Source organism: Pristiophorus japonicus, unplaced genomic scaffold (assembly GCF_044704955.1).
Source record: "Pristiophorus japonicus isolate sPriJap1 unplaced genomic scaffold, sPriJap1.hap1 HAP1_SCAFFOLD_212, whole genome shotgun sequence".
NCBI lineage: Eukaryota > Metazoa > Chordata > Chondrichthyes > Pristiophoridae > Pristiophorus > Pristiophorus japonicus.
The window spans coordinates 869,622-883,175 of NW_027251821.1; the positions used below are offsets into that span (position 1 = coordinate 869,622).

A 13,554-nucleotide genomic window follows, 5' to 3' on the forward strand; every position below is an offset into this window, starting at 1 on the left:
GTGTTCCTGCGGCCAATACACGCCCTCCTGTCCCTTCAGTCGTGGCAGTCACACACTGGGCGTCTTCCTCTGCCGGGTCTTACCTGCTTACTTTATGTCTACAGGAAACTGGGGTATGATCTGCCTGGAGGACCTGATCTACGAGATCTACTCTGTGGGAAAAGCCTTCAAGGAGGCCAGCAATTTCCTCTGGCCCTTCAGGCTGTCCGTAGCTCGTCACGCAGCGAGGAACAGAGTGGGATTTCTCAATGATTTTGGCGAGACCGGCAACCGCGGAGAAGGGATTAATAAACTTATCCGGCAGCTCAATTAAAGGTAGAGGCATGTCCTGACCCACCTCTGGGGCACAATCTTCCCTTTAACAGGCTGCGCAGCCTGTTCACAATTCCGCCCATGCGCAGTTTGTTCAATTTAAAAGCCCACTCCTGGAGCACTGCGTGGCCTTGCAGCTTAAAGGGAACGTTCCTGGGGGCTTGGAGCTGATTCTGACACACCTCTTTCCCACATTACAATAGTGACTACACTCACATAGTACTTCATTGGCTGTAAACAGCTTTTCAGACATCCGGTGATCGTGAAAGGCGCTATATAAATGCATTTCTTCTTTCTCTGAGGACTTGGAGCTGACGCTGATTGAAGCATATGGGCAGTGGTTGGATACAGTGGGATTACAGGGGCAGTGGTTGGATACAGTGGGATTACAGGGGCAGTGGTTGGATACAGTGGGATTACAGGGGCAGTGGTTGGATACAGTGGGATTACAGGGGCAGTGGTTGGATACAGTGGGATTACAGGGGCAGTGGTTGCATACAGTGGGATTACGGGGCAGTGGTTGGATACAGTGGGATTACAGGGACAGTGGTTGGATACAGTGGGATTACAGGGGCAGTGGTTGGATACAGTGGGATTACAGGGGCAGTGGTTGCATACGGTGGGATTACAGGGGCAGTGGTTGGATACAGTGGGATTACAGGGGCAGTGGTTGCATACAGTGGGATTACGGGGCAGTGGTTGGATACAGTGGGATTACAGGGACAGTGGTTGGATACAGTGGGATTACAGGGGCAGTGGTTGGATACAGTGGGATTACAGGGGCAGTGGTTGCATACGGTGGGATTACAGGGGCAGTGGTTGGATACAGTGGGATTACAGGGGCAGTGGTTGGATACAGTGGGATTACAGGGGCAGTGGTTGCATACGGTGGGATTACAGGCGCAGTGCTTGGATACAGTGGGATTACGGGGCATTGGTTGGATACAGTGGGATTACAGGAGCAGTGGTTGGATACAGTGGGATTACAGGGGCATTGGTTGGATACAGTGGGATTACAGGGGCAGTGGTTGGATACAGTGGGATTACAGGGGCAGTGGTTGCATACAGTGGGATTACAGGGGCAGTGGTTGGATACAGTGGGATTACGGGGCATTGGTTGGATACAGTGGGATTACAGGGGCAGTGGTTGGATACAGTGGGATTACAGGAGCAGTGGTTGGATACAGTGGGATTACAGGGGCAGTGGTTGGATACAGTGGGATTACGGGGCATTGGTTGGATACAGTGGGATTACAGGGGCAGTGGTTGGATACAGTGGGATTACAGGGACAGTGGTTGGATACAGTGGGATTACAGGGGCAGTGGTTGGATACAGTGGGATTACAGGGGCAGTGGTTGGATACAGTGGGATTACAGGGACAGTGGTTGGATACAGTGGGATTACAGGGACAGTGGTTGGATACAGTGGGATTACAGACGCAGTGCTTGGATACAGTGGGATTACGGGGCATTGGTTGGATACAGTGGGATTACAGGGGTAGTGGTTGCATACGGTGGGATTACAGGGGCAGTGGTTGGATACAATGGGATTACAGGGGCAGTGGTTGCATACAGTGGGATTACAGGGGCAGTGGTTGCATACGGTGGGATTACAGGGGCAGTGGTTGGATACAGTGGGATTACAGGGGCAGTGGTTGGATACAGTGGGATTACAGGAGCAGTGGTTGCATACAGTGGGATTACAGGGGCAGTGGTTGGATACAGTGGGATTACAGGGGCAGTGGTTGGATACAGTGGGATTACAGGGGCAGTGGTTGCATACGGTGGGATTACAGGGGCAGTGGTTGGATACAGTGGGATTACAGGGGCAGTGGTTGGATACGGTGGGATTACAGGGGCAGTGGTTGCATACGGTGGGATTACAGGGGCAGTGGTTGGATACAGTGGGATTACAGGGGCAGTGGTTGGATACAGTGGGATTACAGGGGTAGTGGTTGAAACATAGAAAATAGGTGCAGGAGTAGGCTATTCGGTCCTTCGAGCCTGCCCCGCCATTCAATAAGATCATGGCTGATCATTCAATCTCAGTACCCCTTTCCTGCTTTCTCTCCATACCCCTTGATCCCTTTGGCCGTAAGGGCCATATCTAACTCACTTTTGAATTATATCTTAACGAACTGGCCTCAACAACTTTCTGCGGTAGAGAATTCCACAGGTTCACAACTCTCTGGGTGAAGAAGTTTCTCCTCATCTCGGCCCTAAATGGCTAACCCCTTATTCTTAGACTGTGGCGCATGGTTCTGGAACTCTCCAGCAACAGGGACATTCTTCCCTCCTCTAACTTGACGAATCCCATCAAAATTGTACATGTTTCTATGAGATTCCCTCTCATTCTTCACTGTACTCCCTCAATAGAAAGAACGTCCTTCCTCAGATTAGGAGACCAAAACTGTACACAATATTCCAGGTGAGGTCTCACCAAGGCCCTGTACAACTGCAGTAAGACCTCCCTGCTCCTATACTCAAATCCCCTCGCTATGAAGGCCAACATACCATTTGCCGTCTTCATCGCCTGCTGTACCTGCATGCCAACCTTCAGTGAATCTTGTGCCATGACACCCAGGTCTCATTGTACCTCCCCTTTTCCTAATCTGTCACCATTCAGATATTCTGTCTACCTGTTTTTGCCACCAAAGTGGATAACCTCACATTTATCCACATTATACTGCATCTGCCATGCATTTGCCCACTCACCTAACCTGTCCAAGTCACCCTGCAGCCTCTAAGCATCCTCCTCGCAGCTCACACTGCCACCCAGCTTAGTGTCATCTGCAAACTTGGAGATATTACACTCCATTCCTTCATCTAAATCATTGATGTATATTGTAAATAGCTGGGGTCCCAGCACTGAGCCCTGTGGCACTCCACTGGTCACTGCCTGCCATTCTGAAAAGGACCCGTTTATTCCGACTCTGCTTCCTGTCTGCCAACCAGTTCTCTATCCACGTCAATACATTACCCCCCAATACCATGTGCTTTAATTTTGCGCACTAATCTCTTGTGCGGGACCTTGTCAAAAGCCTTTTGAAAGTCCAAGTACACCACATCCACTGGTTCTCCCTTGTCCACTCTACTAGTTACAACCTCAAACAATTCTAGAAGATTTGTCAAGCATGATTTCCCTTTCATAAATCCATGCTGACTTGGACCGATCTGTCACTGCTTTCCAAATGTGCTGCTATTTCATCTTTAATAATTGATTTCAACATTTTCCCCACCACTGATGTCAGGCTAACCGGTCTATAATTCCCTGTTTTCTTTCTCCCACCTTTTTTCAAAAGTGGTGTTACATTAGCTACCCTCCAGACCATAGGAACTGATCCAGAGTCAATAGAAACATAGAAAATAGGTGCAGGAGTAGGCCATTCGGCCCTTCTAGCCTGCACCGCCATTCAATGAGTTCATGGCTGAACATGCAGCTTCAGTACCCCATTCCTGCTTTCTCACCATACCTCTTGATCCCCCTAGTAGTAAGGACTTCATCTAACTCCTTTTTGAATATATTCAGTGAAATGGCCTCAACAACTTTCTGTGGTAGAGAATTCCACAGGTTCACAACTCTCTGGGTGAAGAAGTTTCTCCTCATCTCGGTCCTAAATGGCTTACCCCTTATCCTTAGACTGTGACCCCTGGTTCTGGACTTGCCCAATATTGGGAACATTCTTCCTGCATCTAACCTGTCTGAACACATCAGAATTTTAAACATTTCTATGAGATCCCCTCTCATTCTTCTGAACTCCAGTGAATACAAGCCCAGTTGATCCAGTCTTTCTTGATATGTCAGTCCCACCATCCCGGGAATCAGTCTGGTGAATCTTCGCTGCACTCCCTCAATAGCAAGAATGTCCTTCCTCAATTTAGGAGACCAAAACTGCACACAATACTCCAGGTGTGGCCTCACCAAGGCCCTGTACAACTGTAGTAACACCTCCCTGCCCCTGTACTCAAATCCCCTCGCTATGAAGGCCAACATGCCATTTGCTTTCTTAACCGCCTACTGTACCTGCATGCCAACCTTCAATGACTGATGTACCATGACACCCAGGTCTCGTTGCACCTCCCCTTTTCCTAATCTGTCACCATTCAGATAATAGTCTGTCTCTCTGTTTTTACCACCAAAGTGGATAACCTCACATTTATCCACATTATACTTCATCTGCCATGCATTTGCCCACTCACCTAACCTATCCAAGTCACTCTGCAGCCTCATAGCATCCTCCTCGCAGCTCACACTGCCACCCAACTTAGTGTCATCCGCAAATTTGGAGATACTACATTTAATCCCCTCGTCTAAATCATTAATGTACAATGTAAACAGCTGGGGCCCCAGCACAGAACCTCGCGGTACCCCACTAGTCACTGCCTGCCATTCTGAAAAGTACCCATTTACTCCTACTCTTTGCTTCCTGTCTGCCAACCAGTTCTCAGTCCATTTCAGCACACTACCCCCAATCCCATGTGCTTTAACTTTGCACATTAATCTCTTGTGTGGGACCTTGTCGAAAGCCTTCTGAAAGTCCAAATATACCACCAACTGGTTCTCCCTTGTCCACTCTACTGGAAACATCCTCAAAAAATTCCAGAAGATTTGTCAAGCATGATTTCGCTTTCACAAATCCATGCTGACTTGGACCTATCATGTCACCTCTTTCCAAATGCGCTGCTGTGACATCCTTAATAATTGATTCCATCATTTTACCCACTACTGAGGTCAGGCTATAATTCCCTGTTTTCTCTCTCCTTTTTTTAAAAAGTGGGGTTACATTGGCTACCCTCCACTCGATAGGAACTGATCCAGAGTCAATGGAATGTTGGAAAATGACTGTCAATGCATCCGCTATTTCCAAGGCCACCTCCTTAAGTACTCTGGGATGCAGTCCATCAGACCCTGGGGTTTAGCGGCCTTCAATCCCATCAATTTCCCCAACAGTTTCCCAACTAATAAGGATTTCCCTCAGTTCCTCCTCCTTACTGGACCCTCTGACCCCTTTTATATCCGGAAGGTTGTTTGTGTCCTCCTTCGTGAATACCGAACCAAAGTACTTGTTCAATTGGTCTGCCATTTCTTTGTTCCCCGTTATGACTTCCCCTGATTCTGACTGCAGGGGACCTACGTTTGTCTTTACTAACCTTTTTCTCTTTACATATCTATAGAAACTTTTGCAGTCCGTCTTAATGTTCCCTGCAAGCTATCTTCTCGTACTCCATTTTCCCTGCCCTAATCAAACCCTTTGTCCTCCTCTGCTGAGTTCTAAGTTTCTCCCAGTCTCCGGGTTCACTGCGATTTCTGGCCAATTTGTATGCCACTTCCTTGGCTTTAATACTATCCCTGATTTCCCTTGATAGCCACGGTTGAGCCACCTTCCCTTTTTTATTTTTACGCCAGACAGGAATGTACAATTGTTGTAGTTCATCCATGCGGTCTCTAAATGTCTGCCATTGCCCATCCACAGTCAACCCCTTAAGTATCATTCGCCAATCTATCCTAGCCAATTCACGCCTCATACCTTCAAAGTTACCCTTCTTCAAGTTCTGGACCATGGTCTCTGAATTAACTGTTTCATTTTCCATCCTAATGCAGAATTCCACCATATTATGGTCACTCTTCCCCAAGGGGCCTCGCACAACGAGATTGCTAATTAATCCTCTCTCATTACACAATACCCAGTCTAAGATGGCCTCCCCCCTAGTTGGTTCCTCGACATATTGGTCTAGAAAACCATCCCTTATGCACTCCAGGAAATCCTCCTCCACCGTATTGCTTCCAGTTTGGTTAGCCCAATCTATGTGCATATTAAAGTCACCCATTATAACTGCTGCACCTTTATTGCATGCACTCCTAATTTCCTGTTTGATGCCCTCCCCAACATCACTACTGCTGTTTGGAGGTCTGTACACAACTCCCACTAACATTTTTTGCCCTTTGGTGTTCTGCAGCTCTACCCATATAGATTCCACATCATCCAAGCTAATGTCCTACCTAACTATTGCATTAATCTCCTCTTTAACCAGCAATGCTACCCCACCTCCTTTTTGTTTTATTCTATCCTTCCTGAATGTTGAATACCCCTGGATCTTGAGTTCCCAGCCCTGATCATCCTGGAGCCACGTCTCTGTAATCCCAATCACATCATATTTGTTAACATCTATTTGCACAGTTAATTCATCCACCTTATTATGGATACTCCTTGCATTAAGACACAAAGCCTTCAGGCTTGTTTTTTTAACACTCTTTTTTCCTTTTAGAATTTTGCTGTACAGTGACCCTTTTTGTTCTTTGCCTTGGGTTTCTCTGCCCTCCACTTTTCCTCATCTCCTTTCTGTCAATAGAATGTTGGAAAATGATCACCAATGCATCCACTATTTCCAGGGCCACTTCCTTAAGTATTCTGGGATGCAGCCTATCAGGCCCTGGGGATTTATCAGCCTTTAATCCCATCAATTTCCCATCACAATTTCCTGACTAATAAGGATTTCCTTCAGTTCCTCCTTTTCGCTAGACCTCGGTCCCCTAATATTTCCGGAAGATTATTTGTGTCTTCCTTAATGAAGACAGAACCCAAGTATTTGTTCAATTGGTCTGCCATTTCTTTGTTCCCCATTATAAATTCACCTGATTCCGACTGCAAAGGACATATGTTGGTCTTCACTAATCTTTTTCTCTTCACATATCTATATCTGAGAATTACACAGGATATACGGCACGGACACAAGCCATTCGGTCCAACCAGTCCATGCAGCGTTTATGCTCCACTCGAGCCTCCTCCCATCTTTCCCCATCTAAATCTATCGGCATAACCCTCTATTCCCTTCTCCCTCATATACTTGTCCAGCCTCCCCCTAAATGTATCGATACTATTCGCCTCAACCCCTCCCTGTGGCAGCGAGTTCCACATTCTCACCGCTCTCTGGGTAAAGAAATTTCTCCTGAATTCCCCATTGGATTTCTGGGTGACTATCTTATATTGATGGCCTCTAGTTATACTCTTCCCCACAAGTGGAAACATTCTCTCTGTATCCACTCTATCAAAACCTTTCATCATTTTAAAGACCTCTATTAGGTTACCCCTCAGCCTTTTTTCAAGAGAAAAGAGACCCAGCCTGTTCATCCTTTCCTGATATGTATACCCTTACATTTCTGGTATCATCCTTGTAAATCTTCTCTGCACCCTCTCCAGTGCCTCTATATCCTTTTTATAATATGGTGACCAGAACTGTACGCAGTGTTCCGAGTGTGGTCTAACCAAGGTTCGATACAGTTTAACATAACTGTTTTAACTTTTTTATTCTAACCCTCCAGAAATAAACCCGAGTGCTGGGTTTGCTTTTTATGACCTCGCTAACCTGTGTCACAACGTTTATTGATTTGTGTATTTGTATCCGAGATCCCTTTGTTCCTCTATCCCACCCAGACTCCACCCTCCCAGTAATAAGTGACCTCCCTATTCTTACCAGAATGTAATACCTTACATTTATCTGTGTTGAACATTTGCCAATTTTTTGCCCATTCTGTAAGTTTATTGATGTCCCCCTGTAATGTGTTACAGACCCCTCAGTATTGACTGTCACCCAATTTGGTGTCATCCGCAGATTTAGAAATTGTGTTTTTGATTCCAAAGTCTAATCGTTAATATAAATGGTGACCAACAGCGGTCCCAGCACTGATCCTTGTGGAACACCATTACCCACCTTCTGCCCCTGTGAATAGCTCCCTTTACCCCCACTCTCTGCTTTCTGTCCTGAAGCCAGCGAGCGATCCTTTCTGCTACTTGTCCCCTGACTCTGCATTCTCTGACCTTGTCCATCAGTCTATTATGGGGTACCTTATCGAAGGCCTTTCGAAAATCTAGATAAATGACATCTACATTACCCTTGTCTACTCTCTCTGTTACCTTCAAAACATTCAATGAGATTGGTCAAGTAAGACTTTCCCTTTTGAAATCCATGCTGACTATTCATTATTATATTTTTGGTTTCTCGATGTTCTTCTGTTTTTAGTCAGGATTCCATTATTTTTCCTGCCACCGATGTTAAGCCGACTGGTCTATAATTCCCTGGACATAGAGACATAGAAAATAAGTGCAGGAGTAGGCCATTCGACCCTTCGAGCCTGCACCGCCATTCAATGAGTTCATGGCTGAACATGCACTTCAGTACCCCATTCCTGCTTTCTCACCATACCCCTTGATCCCTCCAGTAGTAAGGACTTCATCGAACTCCTTTTTGAATATATTTAGTGAATTGGCCTCAACAACTTTCTGTGGTAGAGAATTCCACAGGTTCACCACTCTCTGGGTGAAGAAATTCCTCCTCATCTCGGTCCTAAATGGCTTACCCCTTATCCTTAGACTGTGTCCCCTGGTTCTGGACTTCCCCAACATTGGGAACATTCTTCCTGCATCTAACCTGTCTAACCCCGTCAGAATTTTAAACGTTTCTATGAGGTCCCCTCTCATTCTTTTGAACTCCAGTGAATACAAGCCCAGTTGATCCAGTCTTTCTTGATAGGTCAGTCCCGCCATCCCGGGAATCAGTCTGGTGAACCTTCGCTGCAGTCCCTCAATAGCAAGTCCTTCCTCAGGTTAGGAGACCAAACTGCACACAATACTCCAGGTGTGGCCTCACCTCCCAGCCCCCAGTACAGTGCAATAATCTCCCAGCCCCCAATACAGTGAATTAATCTCCCAGCCCCCAGGATAGTGATTTAACCACCCAGCCCCCAGTACAGTGCAATTATCTCCCAGCCCCCAGTACAGAGAATTAATCTCCCAGCCCCCAGGATAGTGATTTAACCGCCCAGTCCCCAGTATAGTGATTTAACCACCCAGCCCCCAGTACAGTGCAATAATCTCCCAGCCCCCAGTACAGTGATTTAACCTCCCAGCCCCCAGTACAGTGCAATAATCTCCCAGCCCCCAGTACAGTGATTTAACCTCCCAGACCCCAGTACAGTGCAATAATCTCCCAGACCCAAGTACAATGAATTCATCTCCCAGCCCCCAGTACAGTGAGTTAATCTCCCAGCCGCCAGTACAGTGAGTTAATCTCCCAGCCCCCAGTACAGTGCAATAATCTCCCAGACCCCAGTACAATGAATTCATCTCCCAGACCCCATTACAGTGAGTTAATCTCCCAGCCCCCAGTACAGTGAGTTAATCTCCCAGCCCCCAGTACAGTGCAATAATCTCCAAGCCCCCAGTACAGTGCAATAATCTCCCAGCCCCCAGTACATTGAGTTAATCTCCCAGCCCCCAGTACAGTGAGTTAATCATCCAGCCCCCAGTACAGTGATTTAACCTCCCAGCCCCAATACAGTGAGTTAATCTCCCAGCCCCCAGTACAGTGAATTAATCTCCCAGCCCCCAATAGAGTGAGTTGATCTCCCAGCCCCCAGTACAGTGAGTTAATCTCCTAGTCCCCAGTACAGTGATTTAACCTCCCAGCCCCCAGTACAGTGAATTAATCTCCCAGCCCCCAGTACAATGAATTTATCTCCCAGCCCCCAGTACAGTGAATTTAATCCCCCAGCCCCCAGTACAGTGAGTTAATCTCCCAGCCCCCAGTACAGTGAGTTAATCTCCCAGCCCCCAGTACAGTGAGTTAACCTCCCAGCCCCCAGTACAGTGCAATAATCTCCCAGCCCCCATTACATGTTCTATCTCCCTTAAATATAGGTATTACGTTAGCTCTCCGCCAGTCCTCTGGCACTACACCTTGTTCTAACAAATGATTAAATATGTGTAGTAAGGCCTCTGCTGTCTCTTCCCTAGATTCTTAAAAATGCGTGGATACAATCCGTCTGGACCAGGGGTTTTATCCTCTGAGTTTGATTAGTTTATTTAATATAACCCTGCTTTTTATATTAAATGCCCTTATCTCATTACTAATCCCATCATCCAATGTCATGTCCACCTGTTCTATCTCCCTGGTAAATACTGAAGCAAAAAAATGATTTCATATTCCTGCCGTCTCTCTATCGTTCCCTGTGGTATTATCCTGAATCTCCCTTAATGGCACTATTCCCATCCCAATCTTCCTTTTTTATCGATGTGCCTGTAAAATATTTTACTATTTTGTTTTATGTTCCTTGATAATTTCATTTCATAGTTCCTCTTTGCCTTCCTAATTGTTTTTTTGACTTCTCTCACAATCTGTTTGTATTCTCCTTTATCATGCATTCCCCTGCTGTCTATGTACTCCTTATTTGCCTCTTTCCTTACCCTCAATGGTTCCCTTATGGCTTTATTCATCCATGGAGTCTCATTAGTGTTTCATTTGTTCTTTAGCAGAATATATTGTTTCTGCACTCTGTTGAACACCGTTTACAATGTTTCTCATTGCTGTTCTACATCACTGTTTGCCAATATTGTTGACCATTTATCTTTCCAAGTTCTACTCTCAGCCCTCAAATTCAGCTTTTCTCCAATTCTGAGGGAGCGCCGCACTGTCGGAGGGGCAGTACTGAGGGAGCGCCGCACTGTCGGAGGGGCAGTACTGAGGGAGCGGCGCACTGTCGGAGAGGCAGTACTGAGGGAGCTCCGCACTGTCGGAGGGGCAGTACTGAGGGAGCACCGCACTGTCGGAGGGGCAGTACTGAGGGAGCGCCGCACTGTCGGAGGGGCAATACTGAGGGAGTGCCGCACTGTCGGAGGGGCAGTACTGAGGGAGTGCCGCACTGTCGGAGGGGCAGTACTGAGGGAGCCCCGCACTGTCGGAGGGGCTGCACTGTCAGAGGGGCAGTACTGAGGGGGTGCTGCACTGTCGGAAGGGCGGTATTGAGGGAGTGCCGCACTATCGGAGGGGCAGTACTGAGGGAGTGCCCCACTGTCGGAGGGGCAGTACTGAGGGAGTTCCGCACTGTCGGAGGAGCAGTGCTGAGGGAGGTACCATCTTTCGGATGAGACGTTAAACTGAGGCCCCATCTACTCTTTCAGGTGGACATAAAAGATCCCATGGCACTATTTCGAAGAAGAGCAGGGGAGTTATCCCTGGTATCCCGTGGGGCCGATTAACAATTTATGTGGGTCATTATCACATTGCTGTGTGTGGGAGCTTGCTGTGCGCAAATTGGCTGTAAAGCGCTTTGAGACGTCCACTGGTCGTGAAGGCGTTATATCAGTGCGTCTTTTCTTATTGTTGTTTTTTTTTGCAGGTCGTGTGTGAATAAATGACCTGGTATGGGATTTGTTCGTCTATACTGTGTATAGTAAACTTCTACAGACTGATATTCAGATTTAAAATGTTCCTGTCTCATTAATACTGGAATGCAAGATCATCAGACGACACCCTATCACTCACTGATTACACCTGAAGACCCAAGGGGGGGGGTCGTGACCTGTGTCCTGGGTGGGTGGGGGAGGGGCCGTGTCCTGGGTGGGGAAGGGAGGGGCCGTGTCCTGGGTGGGGGAGGGGCTGTGTCCTGGGTGGGGAAGGGAGGGGCCGTGACCTGTGTCCTGGGTGGGGGAGGGGTCGTGACCTGTGTCCTGGGTGGGGGAGGGAGGGGCCGTGACCCGTGTCCTGGGTGGGGGAGGGGCTGTGTCCTGGGTGGGGAAGAGAGGGGCTGTGTCCTGGGTGGGGGGGGGGGCCGTGTCCTGGGTGGGGAAGGGAGGGGCCGTGACCTGTGTCCTGGAGGGGGGAGGGGTCGTGACCTGTGTCCTGGGTGGGGGAGGGGCTGTGTCCTGGGTGGGTGGGGGAGAGGCCGTGTCCTGGGTGGGGTGGGGGAGGGGCTGTGTCCTAGGTGGGGAAGGGAAGGGCCGTGACCTGTGTCCTGGGTGGGGAAGGGAGGGGCCGTGACATGTGTCCTGGGTGGGGAAGGGAGGGGCCGTGTCCTGGGTGGGGTGGGGGAGGGGCTGTGTCCTGGGTGGGGAAGGGAGGGGCCGTGACCTGTGTCCTGTGTAGGGGGGGGAGGGGCCGTGACCTGTGTCCTGGGAGGGGCCGTGACCTGTGTCCTGGGTGGGGGAGGGGCCACTACCTGGGAATGGATAAATTTACAATCTGTGGACCTGTCTGAAGCAGATTCAGATTATGTGAGATTTGCATCGAATCTGTCAGTGAACTTGGATGTGTGTTAAATGTCAGTTTGGTGTTTGTAAAATTTGATACTCTCCCAATGGATGGAGGTTGGCAATCTCCCTATTCCGATAATTCAATGAATTGAGATTGAGGTTTGGATTGAGAGCTCTGTCATTGGCTGACACTGGGACTTGACTGGTCTGGTGCAGACAGGGTTAATGGTGTAGAATCCAGTTTCGGCACGATTCAATGATTGTGGTGCGGCAGATCCACACAGGAGTCGATCCCAGACCAATTATTTCAAATGAGTTATCCACATTCGTAGACTGGAACATTAAACAACCCCATAGCACTAAACCCTTAAAGGCAAGACTGCAGCCGCCATAAATCCAACAACCCATAAACTCCACAAAGAACTTGTGCTATATCCCCGCCCACTTACTCTCAATGTATCTTTGCCTGTGCTGAATTTTTCACTTCTGTTTTAGTATTACTGGAAACAGCTTGTATGGGGTTAACACCAAATTCTCACACAGCAGCTTTTCAGTGGGAAGCCGGGCAGCCAACGCAGGTCACCTGCCAAGCTCCGAGCAAGGTGCAGGTCCGGAGGCAGACAAACATTGTCTGAAGTGTCATTGTTTAATCATAGATCCAATCTTCGGCCTCCCGTCTGGCTGTGGAAGAGGAGCGTCTGAACACGTTTGGGAAGGGGGCAGAAAACTCTGCCCTTGAACTGTGGAGAGTCTTGGCTGACATGAACATGTATGTCTTGTATAAGAAACATTAGTGCAGGTTAGTTTTAGGGGAGACTTGTCTGTAAAGTGAATTTAGCCTGTTAACAGCAGTGAAGTGTTTATTTTGATATTACAACGAGCAAACCCATTTTGTTCATTTATATATTACATGTAAAATAAACCACTTGTTTACAATGGCCTCTTCTCACTAAAGTGACCAGTGAAACTTCCAGAGACAGGGGCATGCCCAGTGATCTGTGTGTGTATGTGCCCCGGGAGGTCTAACACTATCACGTGGCAAGATATTGGGCAGTAAAGGTAAACAGTGATGAAACTACCACTTTATAAATTATTGGTGTGCCCACACTTAAAAAAAAAACTTAATTCACAGGATGTGGGTTTCGCTGGCAAGGCCGGCATTTATTGCCCATCCCTAATCGCCGCCTTCTTGAACCGCTGCACTCCGTGTGGTGAA

The 13,554-nt window shown here is 47.9% G+C and overlaps 1 protein-coding gene across 3 annotated transcripts in view; it reads left to right on the top strand.

The window, feature by feature from the left end:
- The window catches only part of rpl7l1 (ribosomal protein L7-like 1), a 37,013-nt gene extending 23,739 nt beyond the window's left edge, over window positions 1-13,274 (top strand). For 2 of the 3 annotated variants that reach the window (XM_070871111.1, XM_070871113.1), the window contains exons 6-7: window positions 105-315; window positions 11,486-11,573. In XM_070871111.1, coding sequence (XP_070727212.1) covers window positions 105-313 — 209 coding nt within the window. In that variant the 3' untranslated portion in view covers window positions 314-315; window positions 11,486-11,573. Of the gene's footprint in view, window positions 1-104; window positions 316-11,485; window positions 11,574-12,994 lie in introns of those variants that run through there. The other variant, XM_070871112.1, reaches the window with a different exon arrangement.
- The last annotated feature ends 280 nt before the right edge of the window (window positions 13,275-13,554 follow it).